The sequence below is a fragment of the Pteropus vampyrus genome, unplaced genomic scaffold, assembly GCF_000151845.1.
Source record: "Pteropus vampyrus isolate Shadow unplaced genomic scaffold, Pvam_2.0 Scaffold61, whole genome shotgun sequence".
NCBI lineage: Eukaryota > Metazoa > Chordata > Mammalia > Chiroptera > Pteropodidae > Pteropus > Pteropus vampyrus.
This window is the reverse complement of record NW_011888842.1, coordinates 6,303,293-6,324,152: the sequence shown is the minus strand read 5'-3', so window position 1 is coordinate 6,324,152 and position 20,860 is coordinate 6,303,293. Positions and strand designations below refer to the sequence as shown.

At 42.9% G+C, this 20,860-nt stretch overlaps 1 protein-coding gene across 6 annotated transcripts; it reads right to left on the bottom strand.

Moving 5' to 3' along the window:
- Positions 1 to 366: 366 nt before the first annotated feature.
- LOC105292662 (protein CutA homolog) lies at positions 367 to 20,859 on the bottom strand. Of its 6 annotated transcripts, none has more exons than XM_023531101.1 (7): positions 20,762 to 20,858; positions 17,477 to 17,578; positions 13,371 to 13,519; positions 8,219 to 8,278; positions 6,359 to 6,404; positions 6,067 to 6,116; positions 449 to 3,640 (listed from the first exon to the last, which is right to left on the bottom strand). In XM_023531101.1, the coding sequence occupies exons 3-7, from the start codon at positions 13,487 to 13,489 to the stop codon at positions 3,538 to 3,540; spliced, it is 378 nt and encodes a 125-aa protein (XP_023386869.1). In that variant the 5' UTR covers positions 13,490 to 13,519; positions 17,477 to 17,578; positions 20,762 to 20,858; the 3' UTR covers positions 449 to 3,537. The 6 variants fall into 6 exon arrangements, with proteins under 6 accessions (XP_023386871.1, XP_023386869.1, XP_011359283.1 ...); XM_011360981.2 differs by having other exon boundaries at positions 18,447 to 20,857; XM_011360982.2 differs by lacking the exon at positions 17,477 to 17,578 and adding an exon at positions 15,611 to 15,731 and having other exon boundaries at positions 18,447 to 20,857.
- Position 20,860: the final 1 nt, after the last annotated feature.

Sequence of the window (20,860 nt, the reverse complement as noted above, 5' to 3'; positions counted from 1 at the left end):
TCCTGAGGTCAGTGGTCCTCCCCAGGACAGAGAGGGCCTGGTTCTTTGTGGTCTAGGTTAGTGTTTACACATCTACAACAAATATTTACCTTTGGAATTTCAGAGCAAGAAATCAGAGTTCTCAAATTCCTTAGATCATTAAGTTATTCTTAATTCAAACTTTTTTCATACTCTTTGCTCCTTATTATCGATATCTGGAAAAATTTTGCTTAACAAATAGGCATATTAAACTTAGTTGTGTTTACAAAGAACTGGAGCCTAGAGGGAATAAAAACTGGAAAATACCAGGGAACATTATTAGATTTGAATGTCAAATTATTTAACATTCAAATATCCTAGCAAGGTTAACAGGATAAGAATTATGTGTCAAAATTGCCAAATTGGGAATTTATTTTGCTTCCAAGCTTATTTCCTGGAACACTGCCCACAGGATTTGTATAAAGTCTACTATGTGTATAAACTTATTTTATTTGCAAGAATAACAGTCTGCGGCAGACAGGGCTATCGACACACACTTAGGACATAACGATCACAAGTCGGACTGATTAAATAGTAACCACGTCTCCCCGGCATGACCCTGCCCTGCTTCTCCTAACCTCCAATGCTGCATATTGGCGCCTCTTGCTCTTCTCATCTGATGAAGATGGATTCCTTCAAACTAGTAATGACTCTGTGCTTTTAAGCTTTAGTATTCACGTCTGATTTTAATACTATTTCTCATTTTTTCAACTGATTTTTCTGGGGATTCCAGATTCAAAAAACCTACATTTCCTGAGAAATGCTGGGCAGGCATTCCTGCATGGAAACACGAGTCTAGGTCCTAGGCCCAGCTTCTACAGCATCGTTCTGGTAGGACAATGTGTACGTACCGTGGCCAACCATGAAAGTTGGAGTCATACAGACCCTAAAAATCATTGAACTCCTAAATCTCTCCCCTTGTCTATAGAATGAAGATACTATCAACAACCCCCAGGTCTGTGGGGAGAAGTAAATGCAACATACTTTTAAGTGCCAGACCAATTTACCACATAGATGTTTTAAGAACTAGTATCTCCTCTTTTAGAGTAGGCTATAGCAGGCACTCTGGGTCTTTGGTCAACAAAAGGGTACATCCAACCTTTTTGAAAGAGGCAGAAAGAGCATCAGAATCAAGAGATTTGGGTTCAGAGCCTAGCTGCCTCTCATTTTAAGTGTCTTATGCCCTCTGATCTCAGGTTTCATCTGCAAGACGAGAACACTGAGTAATAAGAAAATTATGTCAAGAACCTAGGAGAGTACCTGGCAGAGCTGGTATTTTGTCCCTCTCCCCTTCAACTTCCTATAATAGTCAACCATGACACTGAGGCAAAGGAAGTGCACCAAGAAACAGTTTTCAATGCACAGTCAGCACAGAAAATGACCCAATAAAGGCCACAGAAAGAAAATCTCCTTTGGAATTAGCCCAATTTAAGAAAAGTCAAGAAAAGTTGAATTTTGCCAATTCTATAACTTACAAAGTAACTGTGGACTTTAGAGAAAGCTTTAAGTATTCAAATCCTTGAAACATCAATTTGGGAAATAGTTGCCAAACCCTGAGCAAAAAACCAAATATATTCAGACATGCTGCTAACCTCAAGCAGCTCACAATCTAGAAATACAAGGCGATGGTGATGCACAAGGATAACAGACACCAAGGCTGGAGAGAGTCCTTCCAACGGGGAGAGCAAGACCTTGCAAAGGAGCAGCCAGATTTCACAAGCACTCATACAGAAGGGCACTCCAGGCAGAGCGGAGGCCTGAATACAGGAGAACACCACACGGCTTACTGGAGCCATCCTCTTGCCGAAGTAGGAGAGAGGTAGGTGATGACGGAAAAAGTGAGCTGAGGCAAGGTTAAGATGAGCTTTGAAATCCAGACCAAAAAATTGGACTTTATCCTCAAAGTACTATGGTAGTCCATTTGGGGTCCCCGGTACAGTTTTAGTAGTGTTTACACAAGATTTTCTTATGTATCAGAAACATCTGTTATAAAAAGGGACATCATGATTATCATTCTCTTTATTCTTCTCCTGAAGCAGCCCTCCAGAATCCTCACTGGCTATCAAAAAAGAATTCTCTGGACCTCTGGAAGGGCCTCAGCCTGAAGTCCCTGTAAGGTCTTCAAAGAAGCGCCCTTGGAGGTCCTCCCTCACTTTATAGTTGGAGGGACTAAGGTCCAAGAAGCGCAGAAGGTGTCAGAACCAAGGCCTCCCATGACTCCTCCCACACGCCATTCCCTCTGGGAAGGCAAGCCAGGATACCACAGATGTCTGTAGACCCTCACTCAAACTATTCATGGGCTTTCTAGGGTGGAGTTACCTTGTGACAAATTCCTGGAGGAGGCCTAGGTCAAGTCCTTCTCCTCACCCCACAGGGCTCTGCTTTCCCTGCCCTCCTTCACCTGGGACCCGTGGAACAGGTATAGAAGAGCACCAGACATGGGGTAAGCAGCCTTCACTGCACCGTTCATAACTCAACATGCCGCCCCCTTTCTGGACCTCAGTGTGTCTCACTTTCCTTCAGTAATCTATAAAATGGAGACTGGCTTAGACCACTGGTTTACAAACTTTTAACGAAGAAAATAATGACAAAAAAAAAAATCCAAATCTCACAAGAGAGCTCAATATATGAAAATCAGAAAAGCGCAGTTGCACTGGTTGAAGTACGGGAGGTCATACGCTTATCCCCACTCAGGCAGCCCCCTGGGTACCTTCTGTCAACCCCTGGGGCTCTGTAGAGCAAGTCTGAAAACCACCGGTCTAGCAGTTCCCCAGGGTTCTTTTCCACTTTAGTATGCTCAATTTTGATGCTCAAGTAAAAAGGTTAGAATGCTAGGCTCAGAAACCATGTCTCCACGGAGCGAGGCAGCACAATCTTCTGTCTGTCACAGTCAGGCTAGGAAAGAGTCAAGATCTACTGCCAACCCATGAGGCTGTGTCTAAGCCCTAGTATTCCCCCAGTCCTACACTCCCAAGGCCCATCCCTAGACCCAGTTCGTCAGGACTCGGGCGTAACAAACACCATCCTTAGCTGGGAGAAATAATCCTGCTTGTCCCTGAAATTGCACCATTAGCAAGTCATCCTTTTGAATAAAGCACTTGCCAGGTCCCTTAGAAGGGGGCATTCATCCCACACACTTCCAGGTCCATTCCTCCTCATGAGAACCAAGAGAGTAATTATAGCCTAGACATTCAAAGTAGGCACAGTGACTGCAAATGACAGCCCTCACCCTCACAGCCACCTCTTCTTGTCCCCTACACACAACCATCCTTGCTCTCCCACCCCCTGGCCATCTTTAAGTCTGAAGCAGTGGGCTCTTGCTTGGCCTGACTGGCCCAGCCTCCTCCTCTAGCCTCGGGACCCTTGGACCTTCAGCCTCCACAAGTTACCGAACTCATCTTTGCTGACAACCGCAGGAATCCAGAGATGCTAGGAGGCAGAAAGCAGCCTCCCTTTTCCCAGAGTACAGCTGATGAAGGCTAGAAGCAGCCAGCAGGATCCACTGAAAGCCTCCCACACTCAATCCTCCTTCATGCCCTCCTCCAGCCACTTTAAATAGTGCACATCTCCTTGGTCCATGGGAACACTGAAGACCTCTGGGATTTCAAAAGGATGCACCAACCTTTAGAAAGAAAGCAGAGCCCTGTGAGTGATTATGATTAAAATCAGCCTATGCAATAAAACCCAACTGGCCAGCCTTGCTTGAGGCCTTCTCCAATCTGCTGCGGCCCACCTGTCCAGCCCCATAGCCCATGACTCCTGAGACTGTTTTTCCCATCTGTCTGCAAGTGGTGAGTTGGGCCAGATGACTTTAGAGTCCCACAGACATGGGTTCAGATTCTAAGTCTGCCCTTTACTAGCTATGTAACCATGGACAAATCACTTAAATTCTCTAATGGCCCTAAAAAGAAGGGATAAAAATAGTATCTACATAATTGGATTGCTGAGGATTAAATGACACAAGGTAATAAAGCACTCACCTAGTACACTGACTGGTACAGTGTGCATTCATTAAACGTTAGCTACCGTCTTTATTACTATCCCACACTCCTCACTGTGCCTTCCCCAAACAACCCCTTCCCTAGTACCTCTGTCTTCTCCTTTCCACCTGGAAAGTTCTCCCTGTTCCTATTGATCAGTCAAAAGCCCTTCCATCCCTCAAGGTCAAATTCAACCACTGACCTTTTCCAGGGGATCTTCCTTGACCATCCAAACCCACATGACTCTCTCCCTTCTCCCCATTTCTTTCACCTGGCCCTTGGCATGCAATGCAAGTTTTCTTCATTTTCCAGAATGAAGAAGCATGAGGCCTTGGGCTTCAGTTCCCCATCTGTCAAATGGAAGCAATAATGCTCTGCTTCCTTTCTGCTGCACGAGGCATTGTAAAGTTCTCATGAGACTGCAGGCTAATAAATCACAGCATGTGTACTGGTGCTTAAACATGTGGAGTGAGCTGGGAAATTCTATCCAGTGCCCAAGAATAGTGAATTTTCTTATTTCATGGACACCTGGACCAATGTATGTGTGTTTATAAGCAGACAGACAGTATTAAGACAGAGTTAAGACATTTGTAACATGTTAGTAGTAAGAGCTGACACTGATACAGCACTTTATGTGTGCACTTCACATAAATTTATCCCAAGGTACTAGCATAATCCTCATTTTACAGATGAGGTAACTGAGGCGTAGAAAGTCTAACTAATATGCATGCACTTATAACTAGCAAGTAGAAAAGCCACGATTTGACCCTAGAGGTCAAGCTCTGGAGTTCGCCCTCTTAACCCTGAAGCTGTCCCTTACCAGTTAAGCTGCAATTTATTGATAGTGCTGGCTCCCCCAAAGGTGCCTCATTCTCACACCTCTGCTAAGGTGTTAACACCGGGCCTTCTCTACTGCTAGATCTGAGACCAGGATGTAGCCATATACTCACAGAATCCCGGTTGAAGTGAAGGAAAAGGATTTTATCATCCAGATAGGTAGGTAATTTGTATCCCTAGCTGCACATTAGAGTCAACGTGGGTGATTCTGAAGAACACTGCATTTGATCCCCATTCCAGATGAATTAAGTCAGAATCTGAGCTGGGGCCTAAATTGTTAGTTTGAAAAATGTCTCAAGCAATTATAGTATGTAGCCAGCATCAAGAGTCACTGGTTTAGACCAGTGCTTCTCAAGCTTTCCATGTGCCTGGGAGCCACCTGGGTATCTTGTTAAGCTGCAGTTTGGTTCAGCAGGTTTGGGATGAGCGTGAGACTCTGCAGTTTCCAGGCAATGCCAATTATTCCAAAACCACACTTTGAATGATAAGGCTTTAAACTAATTTTTGCTTATGCCTAAATTCAATGTTGTCTTAATTTAAACTTGTCTGAGTCTCAAACTAAACTAGACTTTTTCATGGAACACCACTTTAAAATATGAACTTTATTCAGGTTTGAGTATTAGGAAGACATTTTTTCTAATATGAACAAAGTGAGCCCATCACTCAAATGAAGACAATTTATATCATTTGCTGCCAATGAAAAAATTCATGTTTTCAAGCAAAAATTAGACGTTTGGAAACGTAAAATGATCATCATGAGCTTAAAGTATCCCAATAGTTGATAGATGCTTAATAAAACATGCTTCTTATGCAGATTTTGCAAAAATGAAAAATGATGCAATCTTCTCACTTTTTTTGGAAAATATGGCTATTTTCCATAAAAATGCATTATTTACATTAATATGTAATAGTTTTATTGTTATTTTAAATGAACTAAAATATTTTCTAAGTTTGTTTTAATTTCTAGTGCAGTAAACTTTCATGTAATCCACATAGACAAAGCTCTTCTGGATTCTCAATACTTTTTAAAAGTGTAAAAGGATCCTGAGACCAAAATGTTGAGAACCACTGGTTTAAACTGACTCTTCTTAGCCTCTCATTTTACATATGAAGAATTGGAGGGACAGGCACATGCCCAAGATCATTTGGAAGGTTGGTGACTAGGTTTCCTGCTTTTCAAGCTCATTCATTTAGTCCTCAGTACGTTCCTGAGAAGGGATGCCAGAATTACCTGATGTAGCTGGACAGCACATGGACCTTGGAAGTCTTTGTCTTTATTAACTGTAAAAGAAAAGAAAATCACTGTAGGACCTCAACCTCAGCTCTGTAGCTCCTCATTTGTCTGGCCATTTAGGAGCCAGCATCCCCTCCAGGTCACCAGGCCCTGTCACTAGCACACAAATGAAGCTAAGGCATCTTATGTGGGGCAAGAACCTCAATCAGTTGGTCTTTGCTAATTTTTCATTGGAACCTTGGTCTTAATCTTCCCCTATCAAGGCCCCATTCCTCTCGTCCTCACTCACCAACAGGATCTCAGTGGCTTCTTCTATTTCCCCATTCCAAAAGTACCTGGAGAAAAGAAAACCGAATTATGACACTCATAAGACAAGCCCAGTGAAATGTCAAATCTGGCCCAGTTAGGTAACTTACTGAGGTGGCCAAGGTGCTACAAGTCATCTAGTCCAGCATTCCCCAACCTTTTTTGCACCAGGGACCTGTGCTCCTACGAGAATCTAATACCTGATGACCTGAGGTGGAACTGAGGTGGTGATGCTAGTGCTGTGGAGCGGCTGCAAATACAGATGAAGCTTCGGTCACTTGCCCGCTGCTCACCACCTGCTGTGTGGCCTGGTTCCTAACAGGCCACAGACTGATACTGCTCCATGGCCTGGGGGTTGGAGACCCCTGATCCAGTCCAACCATTCTACCAAATGCTTATAGCACCTGCCTGAACTTCGTGGAGGAGAGAAGCTCACCATCTCTTGAAGTCCATCTATCGTAAAGGTTTTCACATGAGGTTTTTCTTATGGTGTGCCAACATCTGCCACCCAACTGTTTTACCCAACTTCCACATGAAGAACCACCTCAGGCAAGCCCTGCAGAAAGTCCAAAGTTTTCTCTCCTCCAAACTGGGCATCTCCAGCTCTTTCAACATTCATTCTATACTCATGGCTTCCAGGACCCTCCCCATCCTTTGGACTGGTGCTCCTTTTATCATTGATTCTCAAAGTTGAATGCCCATGAAAGGATAAAGAGCACAGGAGGCTTCAGGGAAGAAATGAGACTTATAAGATATGGAAACAGATCCAAAAATTAAAAGTCAGTGATAAGGTTCAGAAAAGAGTATGAGAACAGCATCATGTGAAAGGAAGGGAAAGGAATTTGGCCTGAGAATATCTACACTGACTGAGCCAAGGCAAGACTAAGATGACCTAGGCCACTGGCCCTGTCTCACAGAGCTGTGGTAAAGGGGAGGATGGACATACAAAGGGAATGCTAGGCTGAAACTCTATTCTAGTTCCCAAGCATTGATTCTCAGACTGGCTTTATGTGAATCGCCTATACAAGTTTTTAAAAATTCAGAGACCCGAGCCCACTCTCGGGGAGACTGATTGAGCAGACCTAGGATGGAGCCCAAGAATCTAAAGCACAGCCAAATTTGGGAGCCACAGCAAAAGACGATGTGAACCACTGAGGCAACGTCATCATTGGCGAGAGCTTTCACTACATAGACTTTTCCTGTTTTGACCTTCAGAATAGAAATTATTTCTCTCTCCCCTCTCCCCCTTCCATTCTCTCCCTCTCTCTTTCTGGAAGGGAAGGAGATGAGAAACAGGCTGATCAGAGAAATTAAGACACAAGACAAATCCTGCACAACTAGTACTGGGATGCTAAAATATTTTGCTGAGAAAAATGGTACAGACCAGGCTTAACTAAAGTGAAGGTGTTAATGAAATGAAAGGCAGACAATACACAGAAACAGGCTGTCACATATGCTAAACTCTCAGTTTTCCAAAGAATCTAAAAGCAATGGAAATTATGTTCTTTGATATCCCTAGTTGGCTTTTTCAGGGATGGAATGCCCAGTCTGACTTCTTTGCTAACAGCAAGCTAATTGACTTAAGTAAAGAATGCACAAACAAGATTCCTAAACTGTAGGGTTTTTTTCTCCTTTCTCTATACACAGCCTATTTTTGCTTTTGCTCATAGATGACATAAACCCACTGGTTGATTTCCTTTGAATACAAACCAACAGTGAATGTTGATTAATTAAATGCCTTTGAGTTGTTCTTTGATGATTTCCCATTAGTTCAGTACTCCTTCCACCAGCCAGACCTGACTTAGCACCCCCACACCCCTCCACTATCCATAGCAAAACTCACAGTGAGGATGCCTTGGGCAGGATGTTCACAGAGGCAGCCAGCTTCTTATCCAGTATAGCCCTAAAGCAAAGAGAGTGAGTCACTGGAGCAAGTGTCCAAGATCCTAAGAGAAGGGACAGGAGTTCCTTGGAATTACCCAGGAAACCTGAGTCTAACTAGATAACCATTTAGAGTGCCCCTCCTCCCTCAAACCAACACTTTCCATACCACCATGCACAGAACCTCTAAAGAGAGAGCTTTAGAGGTTTCTAAGTCCTCCCCTGGGTGGGGAGAGAAGTAGGGAAGCAACTGTGAGAAGGTGGTTTTAAGGATAGGCTCTATCTGCTTGGGGAATGGAATTAACTCTGGATGGAGAACAAGAAGACCTAGATTCAACTCCTGACCCTGCAGTAGGATGGCTGTGTGACCTTATGCAAGTTCATTCTCTCATTCCAGCAATAAGTATTCGAGCACCTATCCAAGATAGGGACGTCACCCTCACTCAACCTGATTCTCCTGCTATACAATGAGAATTGGTTCAGCCAGTCAGTGGTTTTGAACCCTTATCATCACCAAGATCTCCTTTTATTATGCCAGCTTCTTCTGCTTTTACCTCTCAGATAGGTATCCAGCTGACACTCAGTGCTTTTGATCTGTAGAAACTCATATGAGCACATAGAATGGCTACTCTAGGCAAAAGCAAAAAAAAAAAAAAAAAAAGCATTATAATTGTTTGTCTTTGCAAAGGTTTCTATCACAGCCCTAAAAGCACAATCATCACCTTTGCAGACCACTGAGGTTTTTTTTTATTTTTTGACAGACCACAGGTTAGAATTCCTGGTCTGAAAATCTCAGATTCCTGTGCAGCACCCTCGTGAACACAAAAATGTGCTTGAACTAGTACAGGTGTCATAGAAACAGCAGCACCATCAAGTCATTAATGAAAAGAAGTGTTCCCAAGCATTAAAACCTCAAGCCCCCAGAATCAGGCCGGCCCTGACAAACCTTTCTCAGGTCTCAGGCAGCCAAGGGAGCCTGGTATCTGTTCTCTGAAATGCTTAGATCTTGCCAAATAAACCTCATCTGAGTCCTGTTCACTGATCCCTCCTTCCCTCAGCTGCTGCCAAGAGACCTGACCCACTTTCTCTTCCTTTGAGTTCTAGGCTAAACAGTGCTCTATTTAAGGCTCTGCATTAATGTGGCATTACCACCACCCTCATTCCTTTGCAAAGCTTCAGGAGCTAAATAAATCCCTGACTGTAAGGAGAGGCACATGGCACAAATTTGTTTAAGCAACTGCTGAGAGTCTTGCTCACTCAATCATGTGCTCAGAAATTACATTTTATTGGTTCTGAACGTGGCAAGCAAACACAGGGAGTGAGTTAAACCTCTAGAAAAATAATCTATTGACTTCACAGGCCCTTTCCAATCTCTTAGGAAGTGTGAACTCCTCGGTGACCAATCATAGCAACCTGTCCTTAGGTAAAAGACTATACAGATCTGAGGAGGACCATGTTAATCCAAAATCTCCTATGGCCAAAATAAATAAATTAAAAAATAAATAAAAATAAAAGGAGAGCGAGAGAGCATGCAAGCTCATTGAGAAAACACACACTCAAGACCAGCAGCTGAGTCACAGATAGGGAGCTCAGGCCCTCAAGCTTGCCTGAGGAAAGCAGGAGGTAGCAGCCTAGAGCGAGGGCCTCTAGAAATTGCAAAGTTCACAGACTAGTGGCTCACAGAGCAGAGACATGGTTTGCCTCTCATGGCATTTTTAAAAATCTTGACTGTTATCAGAATTTACTACTAGAATATTTCGTATGCAAAAAAGATTATCTAGCTTCTCATCAAAAATTGAGTCTTATAACATTGGACTTGTAAGATCACATTGACCTAGAGCTGAGTAAGGGCTACTCCATCTAGGCATGGCATATTCTTCCCAGGTCAACCCAGTTTTAACTGCTTTTTCCTCTCAAAACCTAGGTAAAGAGTAAGGACTGCTCTCTACCATCATCCTGCATTGTCACACCCAGCCTACTTCACTCATTTAAGTAACATGTCTATAGGAATTTGTGCTTGTGACCTTGGCCTAATGCAATTCCCTCTCTCTGCATATGAGATCGAAGCCCAGAGAAGAAAGACTTGTCGAAGATACTATGTGATGTTGGCAGCAAAGAGGGCACTAGAATCCAGGTCTCCTGATTCATTATTCGGGATTTTCATCCTGACTCCGAAAAGAGATTAACATGTGTCTGTCAATGAAGAGATCTAAGAACATTGCCAGGAATCAGAACCAAAATGAACCGAAACTGAGAGGCAGCAGACAAAACTCTACAGAACCCTAAAGAATAACTAAACAAGCTGAAGGGACCTGGTCTCAAACTGATTCTGTAGCTAAAGCTGGGGTTCTTGCCAGCTAACATTTTGGGGCCCTCCCCACCATGTACCCATTTATTCTCCCCTTCTACAAATCCCAGGAATCAAACCTGTTTGTCTCTCTTCTATCCAAATCACTAATAAAAAACAGAACAGGCTGAGGTGAGAGCTCCACAGCCATATCACCGAAGACTCCATTTCAAACTTTTAGTTCGACTTGGTGGACCGAACACACGCTGCAACCACCCCTTTTACACCAAACCCTAGAAATGAGAGAAAATACTTACTACTTAACCATGCCGGAACACATTAACCACGCCCGAACCCAAACAGCCCCCTTGACGTGCATGGGAGCATGTGCGGGACTGCCCCACAGAGAGGAGAGCAATAGTCTGTATCGGAGATGATGGAAACCAGAGCAGACAGGAACTTGGAGGCAACCATCAAGGTGAATTGTTGGAATGCTATGGCAGGAGAAGGTGGACCCCCTAAATCTCTCATGGCCCAGGCAGCAGTAACAGGGTGTCTGTCTCCAGGAAGGAGGAGTCAATGTAGTCACTTGGAGAAAAAAGGCAAAACAGTGTCCCAGAAGCTGGCAACAGCCATGGACAAAAGGAAGAATTCATGCCCAGAAGGTAAGTTACTACAGCACCCCAGACTGTAGAGTGTCCCCAGTCCACACTCACATTGAAAACAGTGCTGCCTAATGACAATTCCTAGTAGCTGTTCCTGTGCCTGGAGGCGCATAACTAAAAAGGTGAGAGAGGTTACAATTAAGAATGGCAAAGTATTTGAGGAAAGTCAAAACCAAGAGAGACAAAACTTCAACAAAAGAATTTATATAAGAGGAGGACATAACAGGACATTCAACATCAAGATTTAAAAATAAGTATAATTATGTATACTTCAAAGTTGCTAAGAGATTAGATCTTAAAAGTTCTCACCACAACAAAAAGGTAACAGTGTGAGGTGATAAATGTGTTACCTTTATTGTGTAATCATTTTGCAATATACATATATATTAAATCATTTTTACATCTTAAACTTACAATGTTATATGTCATTTATACCTCAATAAAGGTGTAAAAATTAAAAATAAAATAAGTATAATTAATATTTACAGAAATATAAGGCAAGGTTATTGCATTCATAAAATAAAATCTGATCAAAATAAGATCAGACAATTATGAAACATGAGCAGTTGGGTATTAAAGAACAATTAGAAATCTTGGAAAGGAAAATTATTATTGTTTAAACCAAAAACTCAATAGAAGGGTTGAATTGCAAAATAGATACAGCTGAAAAACAAACAGAAGACTGGGCTCAGAAATTCTCCCAGTGCGCAGAATAAAGGAAGAGAAAAATATAAATGGTCAGGAACAGAGAACAAATTCAACATCTATCAAATAGGAGTTCCAGGGAAAGGACACAGAATGAAGAGAGAGAATATTTAACAAATTAATAGCGGAACATTAAGATAAAGAGAAAATCCTAAAAATTACCAGAGAGAAAAAGCATTACCTACAAAGAAATGAGACCCTGATAAACACTTGACTTCTCATCAACAATCCTGGATTCAAGAAGACAATAGAGACCTCTCTCCAAGCTGATACTGATCCATTTATTTGAACTGACCTTTCAACCAGTTAGAATCCAGGCGTTAGAATCCTTTCCTCCCAACGCCAAACCTCCTCAATGTCAGCTGAAGGTGTTCCCTGAAAGGATCCCCAGTGGCTGTTCCAGGTGTCCAGAGAAAAGACAGTTCAGTACAGACCATGGGCATACCAGAAGCATCAGAAGTAATTTTAATTCCTAGCTGCTAAATACTATGGTTGTATTTCTAGAGTAATTGCAGGTTCTTTTAGATAAGAGCTATTCTTCAAAGGTAATGTTAATGAGAGAGAAACACACCGGAGGAAAAAGAGATGGAATCAAATGCAATGTTAACCTGTGACCAGCAATTTAGAGATTGCATGCTCCCAAAGACCAGATTCAACATTTTAAAACACTGTAACTTCATCTGTCATCAACTTTAAGAATGCTGAATTGTGGAGCAAGAAGAAAAAGAGCAAGGAGCCAAATCCATGACCCTCCAGCTCCATTAATCCTCTTCAAAGCTGCATCTCAAAGAGCAATGAACAGGGGGATATTCAGATATCACAAATATTGATTGAGCATCTACTACATGCAAGTTACTGGAGTAAGGATTGTACATATTTTATATCATTTAATCCTCACAACAATCCTGTGAAGTAGGTGACATTACCCTATTTTTAATTCAGAAAACTAATGCTTAGAGAAGAGGAAGCGACTTATCTAAGTTAACACAGTAAGTGGTAAAGCCAAGATTCAAACCCTGGTCTGCTTTAGAAGTCCAGCATTCTTTTCCCTCATACCACAGGTGCTTCTAGAAATTTTCTAAATACTTAGAATGGCCTCCTCCTCCTTACTTGTCATAGTGAGCACCTCTGGGATTGAGCAAAGAGAATATCTCCAAGAAGAAAGACAGATGGGCTAGAAAGTAGGAGACTTAAAATCTCAAGCAGCAGGATTCCACGTTATCTTAACACCTTGGACAAGCCACCTATCTCTCTGAGTCTCATATCCCTTATACGCCCCCATGCACCACTCAACATAGTCAGGCCCAGCAGCAGGATCCGCAGGGTGATCATTCGGCTATGTTCCTCATATCATCCTAAGCAGATAGCTATGTAGTTCATCATCCGACGGATGGCCCCTCTGGAGCATCCTGGTTGCTCCCTGAGCCTCCTGGGGCAGCATCTAAGTTTAACCATACCTGGCAATGTCTCTGGCAATTTGCTCATTGGGACAGTTGACAAAGACGATGGAGTAAGTGCCGGAGACATAGCTGCCGGTGACAGCTGAACGGAGCTGCAGGCTAAGGGTCCTGAGCATAGGGTATGTCAGGAAAGAAGCTGCCAGGATCTAAATGGTAGGAAAAGAAAAGCACAGGTCAGCAGTGACATGACCAATTCTGCCAGCTCTAGCAGACTGGAACCAAGGCTGGGCATCATTTTCTCATGCCCATTCCCTATCCACAAAATTATTCCTGTAATCTCAAGCTTTATTTAGTACTTAACAAAGTTTTCATGCCTAGATATTTTCCTTCACATTTTGCAGATAAAAAAGTAGAGGCCCAGAAACCACGAAGTTTGCTCAAAAGCACATAGCTTTTAATTGGTGAAGCCAGGATTAGGACTCGGGTCTGGATGACCTGAAATCCACTCTTATTATACAGAAGTGCTACTGGAGGTGATGCAAACTGGCACCCACCAAACTGCTATAACCCTGTGGAGATAATAACGGTGATAAGCTCTTACATCTATTGCTGTTTTAGGGAGTTAATTTCACCTCCATTCATTTGTATATGTGCCAGACATGGTGGGTAGGCTAGTGGAAAAGGTAGCCTAACTCTAAGGCAATGTGACCTTTGCTACTAAAACTGAGAGCTGGGGGGACCATGAGGAAGGCTCTACCTGAGGGAGCAGGAAAAGGTTTCAAAGAGAAGGTACCATCTAAATTGGATCTGAAACAACAAGTAGGATTACGAGAGGAGAGGGAGACACTCTAAGCAAACAATAATATGTATAAATTCAAGAGGTATTTAGGGATAGATGAGATATACAGTCCACATCGGTCTTAGTCTGTGGGTATGAGAACAGCAGGAAATGAGACTGGCTAAAACAATAAAGAAATGGGTCAGGCAAAGGAGTTTGTAGTTGGTACTCAAGTGAGAGGGTATTTTTGGAGGTTTTGAAGTAGCAGAGTAATAATAAAGTGAAGCCAAGTACTGTACCAGGAGGGAAGATGGGGAGGAGCAGAAGATAGCCTACTTAGAAGGCCATTACCATGATCCAGGAAAAAGACTAAGATTCTGAGCTACGAAGATGGCAATGAAGTGAGAGAACAGACATTTATGATAAAATTTGTCTTACTATTTTAATGATAAGCATTTTAAATAAGAAGAAATAGAAAGAATTGGAGAATACATTCCATTCCAGGGCCCTCTGCTTGGAGGATACAATGGAGTCATTAATAGGGATAGAGGTAATTTACAAGGAGTTCCACTGTGACTTAGCCAGCCTGAACAAGAGCGCGTTTCTCCTGCCTCCCAGCCTAGGGCTCACGCCTTGCTCAAATAAAACTCTGTCCTCCCACTCTTTTTATGCTATCGCCTAAGTCCTGGCTCCCACTTCTTGGCAGGGCCTGAGTGTTTTTATGTCTTTAGCTTCAGTTTGATTTATGGCCTGTCTGGATTGGGTCTCTCATTCCCTCCTACTGCCTCCACTACCACCACCTCCTCCTCCTCCTCCTCCTCCTCCTCCTCCTCCTCCTCCTCCTCCTCCTCCTCCTCCTCCACCACCACCACCACCACCACCACCACCACTTCAACATACTAGTCCTCTGAACCAAACCAGCAACCATGTAAGAAAAAAAGAACCACCTTTCAATGAAGCTTTTACTCTGTACGTGTGCGTGCGCAGTATTTAAATCCTAGTGCCAGTACTGCTTACTGCCTGTGGCCTTCAAGAAGTTACTTCCTATCCCATAAACCTGATATAGAAATTGGAGATTATGACACTTGTGCTGCCTATCTCAGAGTTGCCATGGCTTCAAAGGAGATAGGAAAATAACTCATAATCATAAATAAAGGGACCACGCTTTGCTCATCGCTGTATCCCTATCAGTTCACGGCACACACCAGGTTCTCAATAAATACTTACTTGTAGACTGGAAAATTAATTCACCAGGAGGATGTTATTAAAATTAAATAGCTTTGTGAAGCAGGTAAAGCTTCTGACAGCTGTTAGCAGTGCTTTTAGCAGAGAACTGGACATACTGGAATACTGTAAGGTGTCAACTACAGGACTCTAAGGTGGCTTTCAGCCTAGACTCCAAACAAAAGGAGCAAAGACCTGTCCCCCAACTAAAAAAGCCATTCCTAAGGAAGATATGGGGCATTTCAGCTAGCAGTTATCAGTGCAACAGAGGTGACAGAATTACATATAAATTCACCTAAAATGTACTGAAACTCTCATACGAACTCATAGTCTTCCATCTCATGAGATCTTCCATTCAGTCATTTCTGTATTCCTGGCACTTCACAACTTTGACAGGGAGTATGGGCTTAAGAAATCTTTATGGACCATATAAACAAAGTATCAGAAACAGGGAAAGTCAATTTGAAACCAAGAGTGGACTACAATATATCAGAAAGTGACATTATATGAATGCACAATTGATGGAAAATAGATCACAAGATTCCCTTATAGGAACATTATGAGAAAAGATTTACTATATATATATTTTTAAAAGTTTCCATAACATTTTCCTATTTTTCTATTACTACATAACTTTTTCTGTTTTCACATTCTTTTAAAATAGTTTGTGTATCTTTTCAGTTAGTTCATTTTTCCTCTTGCCTTTTTATGTCCTGGCGTATTTGCACAGCCTCTAAGAAGTTATGGTTGACTTTACAGTCTGTGTTAAGGCAGAAGGGGACTCAGAAACCACCTAGTGGCTCTAAATTTATAATCCACCTAGTTTTAAGGAATCCGTGAATATTCTGAATGAATACAACATTGTTTATACATTTTCCTTGGGTACAAATCCAGAACTTTCAAGAAAATCTAATGTCCCCAAAAGGTTAAGAGCCACTAATCTGTGCACTGTTACAGATGAAGAAATAAAGGCCAGAGAGGGGAAGAAATCACCCAAAAGTGAGCAGCAAAGCTGGGCTAGAGCCCTGGGCTTCTGACCCTCTCCTGCAGTTCTTTCCACCTCCCCTTCAACCACCTGGACTACTGGAGATACTCTGTAAACAGTCACTTCCGACCTTAACATTTTAAAACAGTTCTGGGATGAGAAAACAAAACCTCCGGAAAAATACAGAAAAACAAGATGGTAACTGCACTAGAAGGAGGAAAAGAATCTATCATGTGACAGGTAAACGAGAACTCACCACCAGACACCCCGTCACCTCTCTGACACTGGCAGTGAAACACAGCCCAGTCACCCTTTGGCACAAAGAGTGAAGAAGGGGTACTGGGAAGCTTCAGGACCACACCACAATCTCCAGGACACTGGGGGGTGCCTCCAGCGGTTTTAATCTTCATCCCCTACCTGCTTGACCCCAGCTCAAAATTCCAGGAGCAATAAAGAGAAATATGCCTCCTTCCCTTAGTCACAGGTTGGAGGTTTAAGGGTGCGGGGGTTGGTAACATCGTAGTGTGGGGCACTCACCAGGAGGCAAATAAGAACAGAGGGCCTCAGGTAGCCTGGCAGAGGGCACCGTGAGCCCAGCCTATCCATGGCGTCGCTGGTAATTTAGGCACAGCGGCAGCAAATGTGGCCTCAGGCTTTGCCAGTTGCAGGTTAGAGGGGCGGACACTGAGAATTTAACCCTCTCTTCCTCCCTGCTCTGCATCCACCTGCTGCCTGCCAGACAACCCAGTAGGGCCCCAGAAAGGCTGGCTGGAATGAGAGTGGAGGGGGCGGGGAAAGAGGGAGGAATTTTCCCTAGACTACCCTCTCCCTACAAACATACAACCCAAGCACCATATCCAGACCTTCAACCCTTACAAAACTAATACTAATTTTCCCTCCCCATTATAACAACAAAATCGTAAAATCCTGAGATGTATAGATAAAATGACGGAAGTTTGTTAGGTATATAAAACCTTCAGCAAGTACAGCACATCAACATTAAGACACACACACATTAAACTCTTGCTTGATAAAGGACAGGCTGGCCAACAAAAACAGGGAAGCACACTCTGCTGCCTCCCTGTCCCCATATTGCTCCCTCCTCCCAGGATCTTCCTTCAGACCCTCCTAGGCTTAGAACACTCTTGCTCCCAACTGCTCTCCCAATGAACTTATTTATCTTTCCAGGCCAGGGCTCTGTGCAGCCTTTCCCAGAGTTAATCCCACAGTACTCTGTTCCCCTAGGCACTTGAGACATTAAACATCAACTATGGGGAGCTGCAAACAAATAAGCAAAGCAGAAGTTAATAACTGACTGTTGCCTTTCTGGGAATGCAGAGTCCATGGTTGCCATGGTTTCCAATTTTTTGATCCAGCTTTTTAAAGTGTCCTATTTTTAAATGATGACATTTCTGGGGTGAGAGAAGGGATTGAGTGCAGAAGGGAACAAATAAACTTTTTAAAATTAAGAGAACTGTTCTATATCTTGATTGTGGTGGTGGTTACACGAGGGTTAAAACTATATACTTGGTCAATTGTACTGCATGTAAACAAAAGGGAGGAAATGCTAGAAAGCAATTCAAAATTGTTTTAAACTGGGCAGGTCAAACAACACATCTGTTAGCCAAATCTGGTCTGCAGGCTGCGAGTTCACAGCCTCGGTGTTTATTTTAAATTACCTGTTCACCTGCCTGTCTCATTCCTTGGGACTATAAATTCTCAATGGGCTGACACACTTCTAGCAAAGTATCTGACAAAGTAGTAAGTCAGTTGTAGTCATATCATATCGTATCATAAGCTGTGCAGACTCAAGCAAGTTGCTTCTTACTTTCTGAGGGGATTTTTGGTAAAAGAAGGGCTAACACCTGCTTCATAGGTCTAAAATGAGGATTAACAGAGAAGATTAATGTAAAAGTGCTTTATAAAATGTAAGATCATGTCAGCATTTCAAGAGCAAGTAGTCTAGTGGCAACCACCAAGGTTAGCTCAGAAAATCTCCACTTGTGATCGAAGAACAAAGGGTTAGAGAAAATGAGGCCAAGGGGTCCTAGGAAAACTTTTATATCTGAAGTCCACTAAAATAAATCAAGCCTATGATCTTTTACACCCTATTACATTAATAAGGCCGCTGTTAATGACCATTTACCTTGGATCCTGAGATGATGTCCTCAAGTTTAGCACAAGATCCCACAGTTTAAGGTCAATGTTTGTTGAATGACTAAATGATACAAATGTGTGTCTGGTGATAATAAGGATGGTCATGATGGTGACATTGGGGTAGCAGGAGAAGGATGGCAAGAGATAAACTGTTATATTTGGAAGAAACTGCCTCTGGATTCTCTCCTTCAATTCAGGCACCTCTACTCTTTCCAGATTTAATTCCAAGGTTAGATTCCAAATGTCCAATAATGCATTTAAGGTTTTGGCAGACTCTCCAGAAAGTTAAGATTCTCAGTGCCACTGCTTGAGGGTCCAAGCTCTGGAGGATTCCTATCCAATTTCTTTCTCTCTACCTGCTTCCCCTTACCAGATTTAGACAAGCTCAGGCTAACATTCAGACTCCCTTCAGATCCTGTATCCATCTCCTTCACCCACATTTCCTCTGTCTTCCTTTTCTTCAATGCCTTTATTTTGAAGGTTCTTTTGCACCTCTTTATAGGTATATAATAATTTACTAAAATCTTTTTTAAAGTTAGCCAAACTCCGATTCAGAAAAGGATCCATCCATGTCAGTTGCAGCATCAAGGTTGGAGAAAACATTAGATTTCCTTAGGTTCATCTTTACCTCTGGTTCTGGGGGGCTTGTCTTCTTCCTCACCTAAGTCTATTTGGGCAACAGACTCTCAGTTATTGCCCAAACTTTTAACTTGAGTAGCTCATTAATTTCACTTTCATCGATATCAATGAATTTAAAGCCCATTCATCTTGCAGACTCTTGATTTTTTTCATCTTCTTCTAGGGAAACATGTACAATCATTCACAACATCGTCCCAAAGTTTCCACCAGGTTTTAGTAACAGCAGTTGGTTTTATATCATCCATTATCCCTTTTATCACTACCAAAATTTGTACTGTTGCCATGTTCCTTTCAAAGTCAGGCAAGGGTTTTTCCCAATATAGTCAGCAAAGTGGTCAAACATGCTTGGCATAGTTACCTCCTGAATGCTTCAATTATACCCTGATCCAAGGGCTGATGATAGCTAGTGTCTTCCAGGAAGAAACACAGTATCACATTAGGATGAGCAAAGAATGAGTCTGGGTGATTGAGACTTCTAAAATTAGCAACACTCTGAATTCATAATTCTTCTGTTAAATAACTCTGGGCTTGATGATAAAAGAATCATGAAACCAATCCAAATGGAAGACCTGATCGCCAGAAAACTGGAAGGCATTTTTAATCTTTTAGCCAAAAGACAAGTGGAATTAGGGTCTTGCAGCAATGATTTTTATCTTTTTGTCACCTGCGGCATTGGCACAAAAAATTGGGCAATTCTTTTCTTTGGTTTCCCTTAGGTTTTTTGGTTTTTTTTTTCCTTTTCCCCTAAAAGTACACGAAGGCATTCACTTCCAAAACAAACTCATCTCCTTGGTGTTGAAAACCTGTTGAGGTACACAGCCTCTCACTCTGATTAGTTTCTGGAGTTGCTTGTAATACTTCGGTGCCGACTGGGCATTTAACGGTTCTTCTTCCTCCATTGACATCGAATTTTGCAAACTGCGGCAATTTCTAAACTTCTTAAACCATTCTTTGTTTGCGTGAAATTAATCTGGGTTGTCCTTCCGGTGGTTTCCACCAGATGCTTGTAATGGGTTTGGCTTATCTGCAGATGGCCTTCAGTGTTAGAGACCGGTCCCCTATGGTCTGGTCCGGTCTTCCACCCAAGTGGTTAACTCACTCTCCATCTTCTCGATGTTTTACGTACGGGAAATGCACAGCACCTTGGAGCTGACGAACGAAACGCTCCATGATGGCCTTCTGGTTTTCCTTAATGGTGCTCATGGTTGATTCATTCACGCCAAAAAAAGAAGAAAATGCGCCCCACGTTGATGTTACTCACGCCTTCTTCCAGCTTCTCGAGAATTTTCACCTTGTCTTCCAAAGGCATGGCCCTCCGCCTCCTGATGTGTCTGGTCCAGGAGCAGGATGCCCATTGCCTCCGCTGTCTGGGGGTAACCACAGCCGCTCTCCAAGCTGCAGCCGGCTCTACTACTGCTTCTCCTGTCGCTGCCGCAAGCCTGGTTTGAGAGCCAGGAGGCCACCTGCGAGGCCCCTTAACCTTCGGTTGGTCCTTATTTTCACTAGTCTGCTTGTCCAGCATTTGACGAGCCTTCGTTCTCCGTGGGAAATACGCAAGGCCACGGAAAATCGGACTGCATGACAAACTAAGCGGCGCCTAAAATGACGCCCCACTGCGACCCCGCAACCAGAAGCGACCGTTCATTGGCCCTAACGGTCCCTCACCTCGCGCGGCTGGGCAGTCTACAACCTCGCGCAGTCAGCCAGCTCCGCCTCGTCATTGGTGCGCCGGGGCGGTTCGCTGTCACAGCCAAAATTCGGAAA

What these genes read in the sequence shown, in the direction of transcription:
- LOC105292662 (XM_023531103.1), bottom strand. Translation starts at nt 16,906, where the DNA reads ATGGATAGGCTGGGCTCACGGTGCCCTCTGCCAGGCTACCTGAGGCCC. An exon ending in ATTGCCAGAGACATTGCCAG is followed by an intron (nt 8,279 to 13,370) that starts GTATGGTTAAAC and finishes TCTTTGCTTTAG; the next exon opens with GGCTATACTGGATAAGAAGC. An exon ending in AAGCCACTGAGATCCTGTTG is followed by an intron (nt 6,117 to 6,358) that starts GTGAGTGAGGAC and finishes TTTCTTTTACAG; the next exon opens with TTAATAAAGACAAAGACTTC.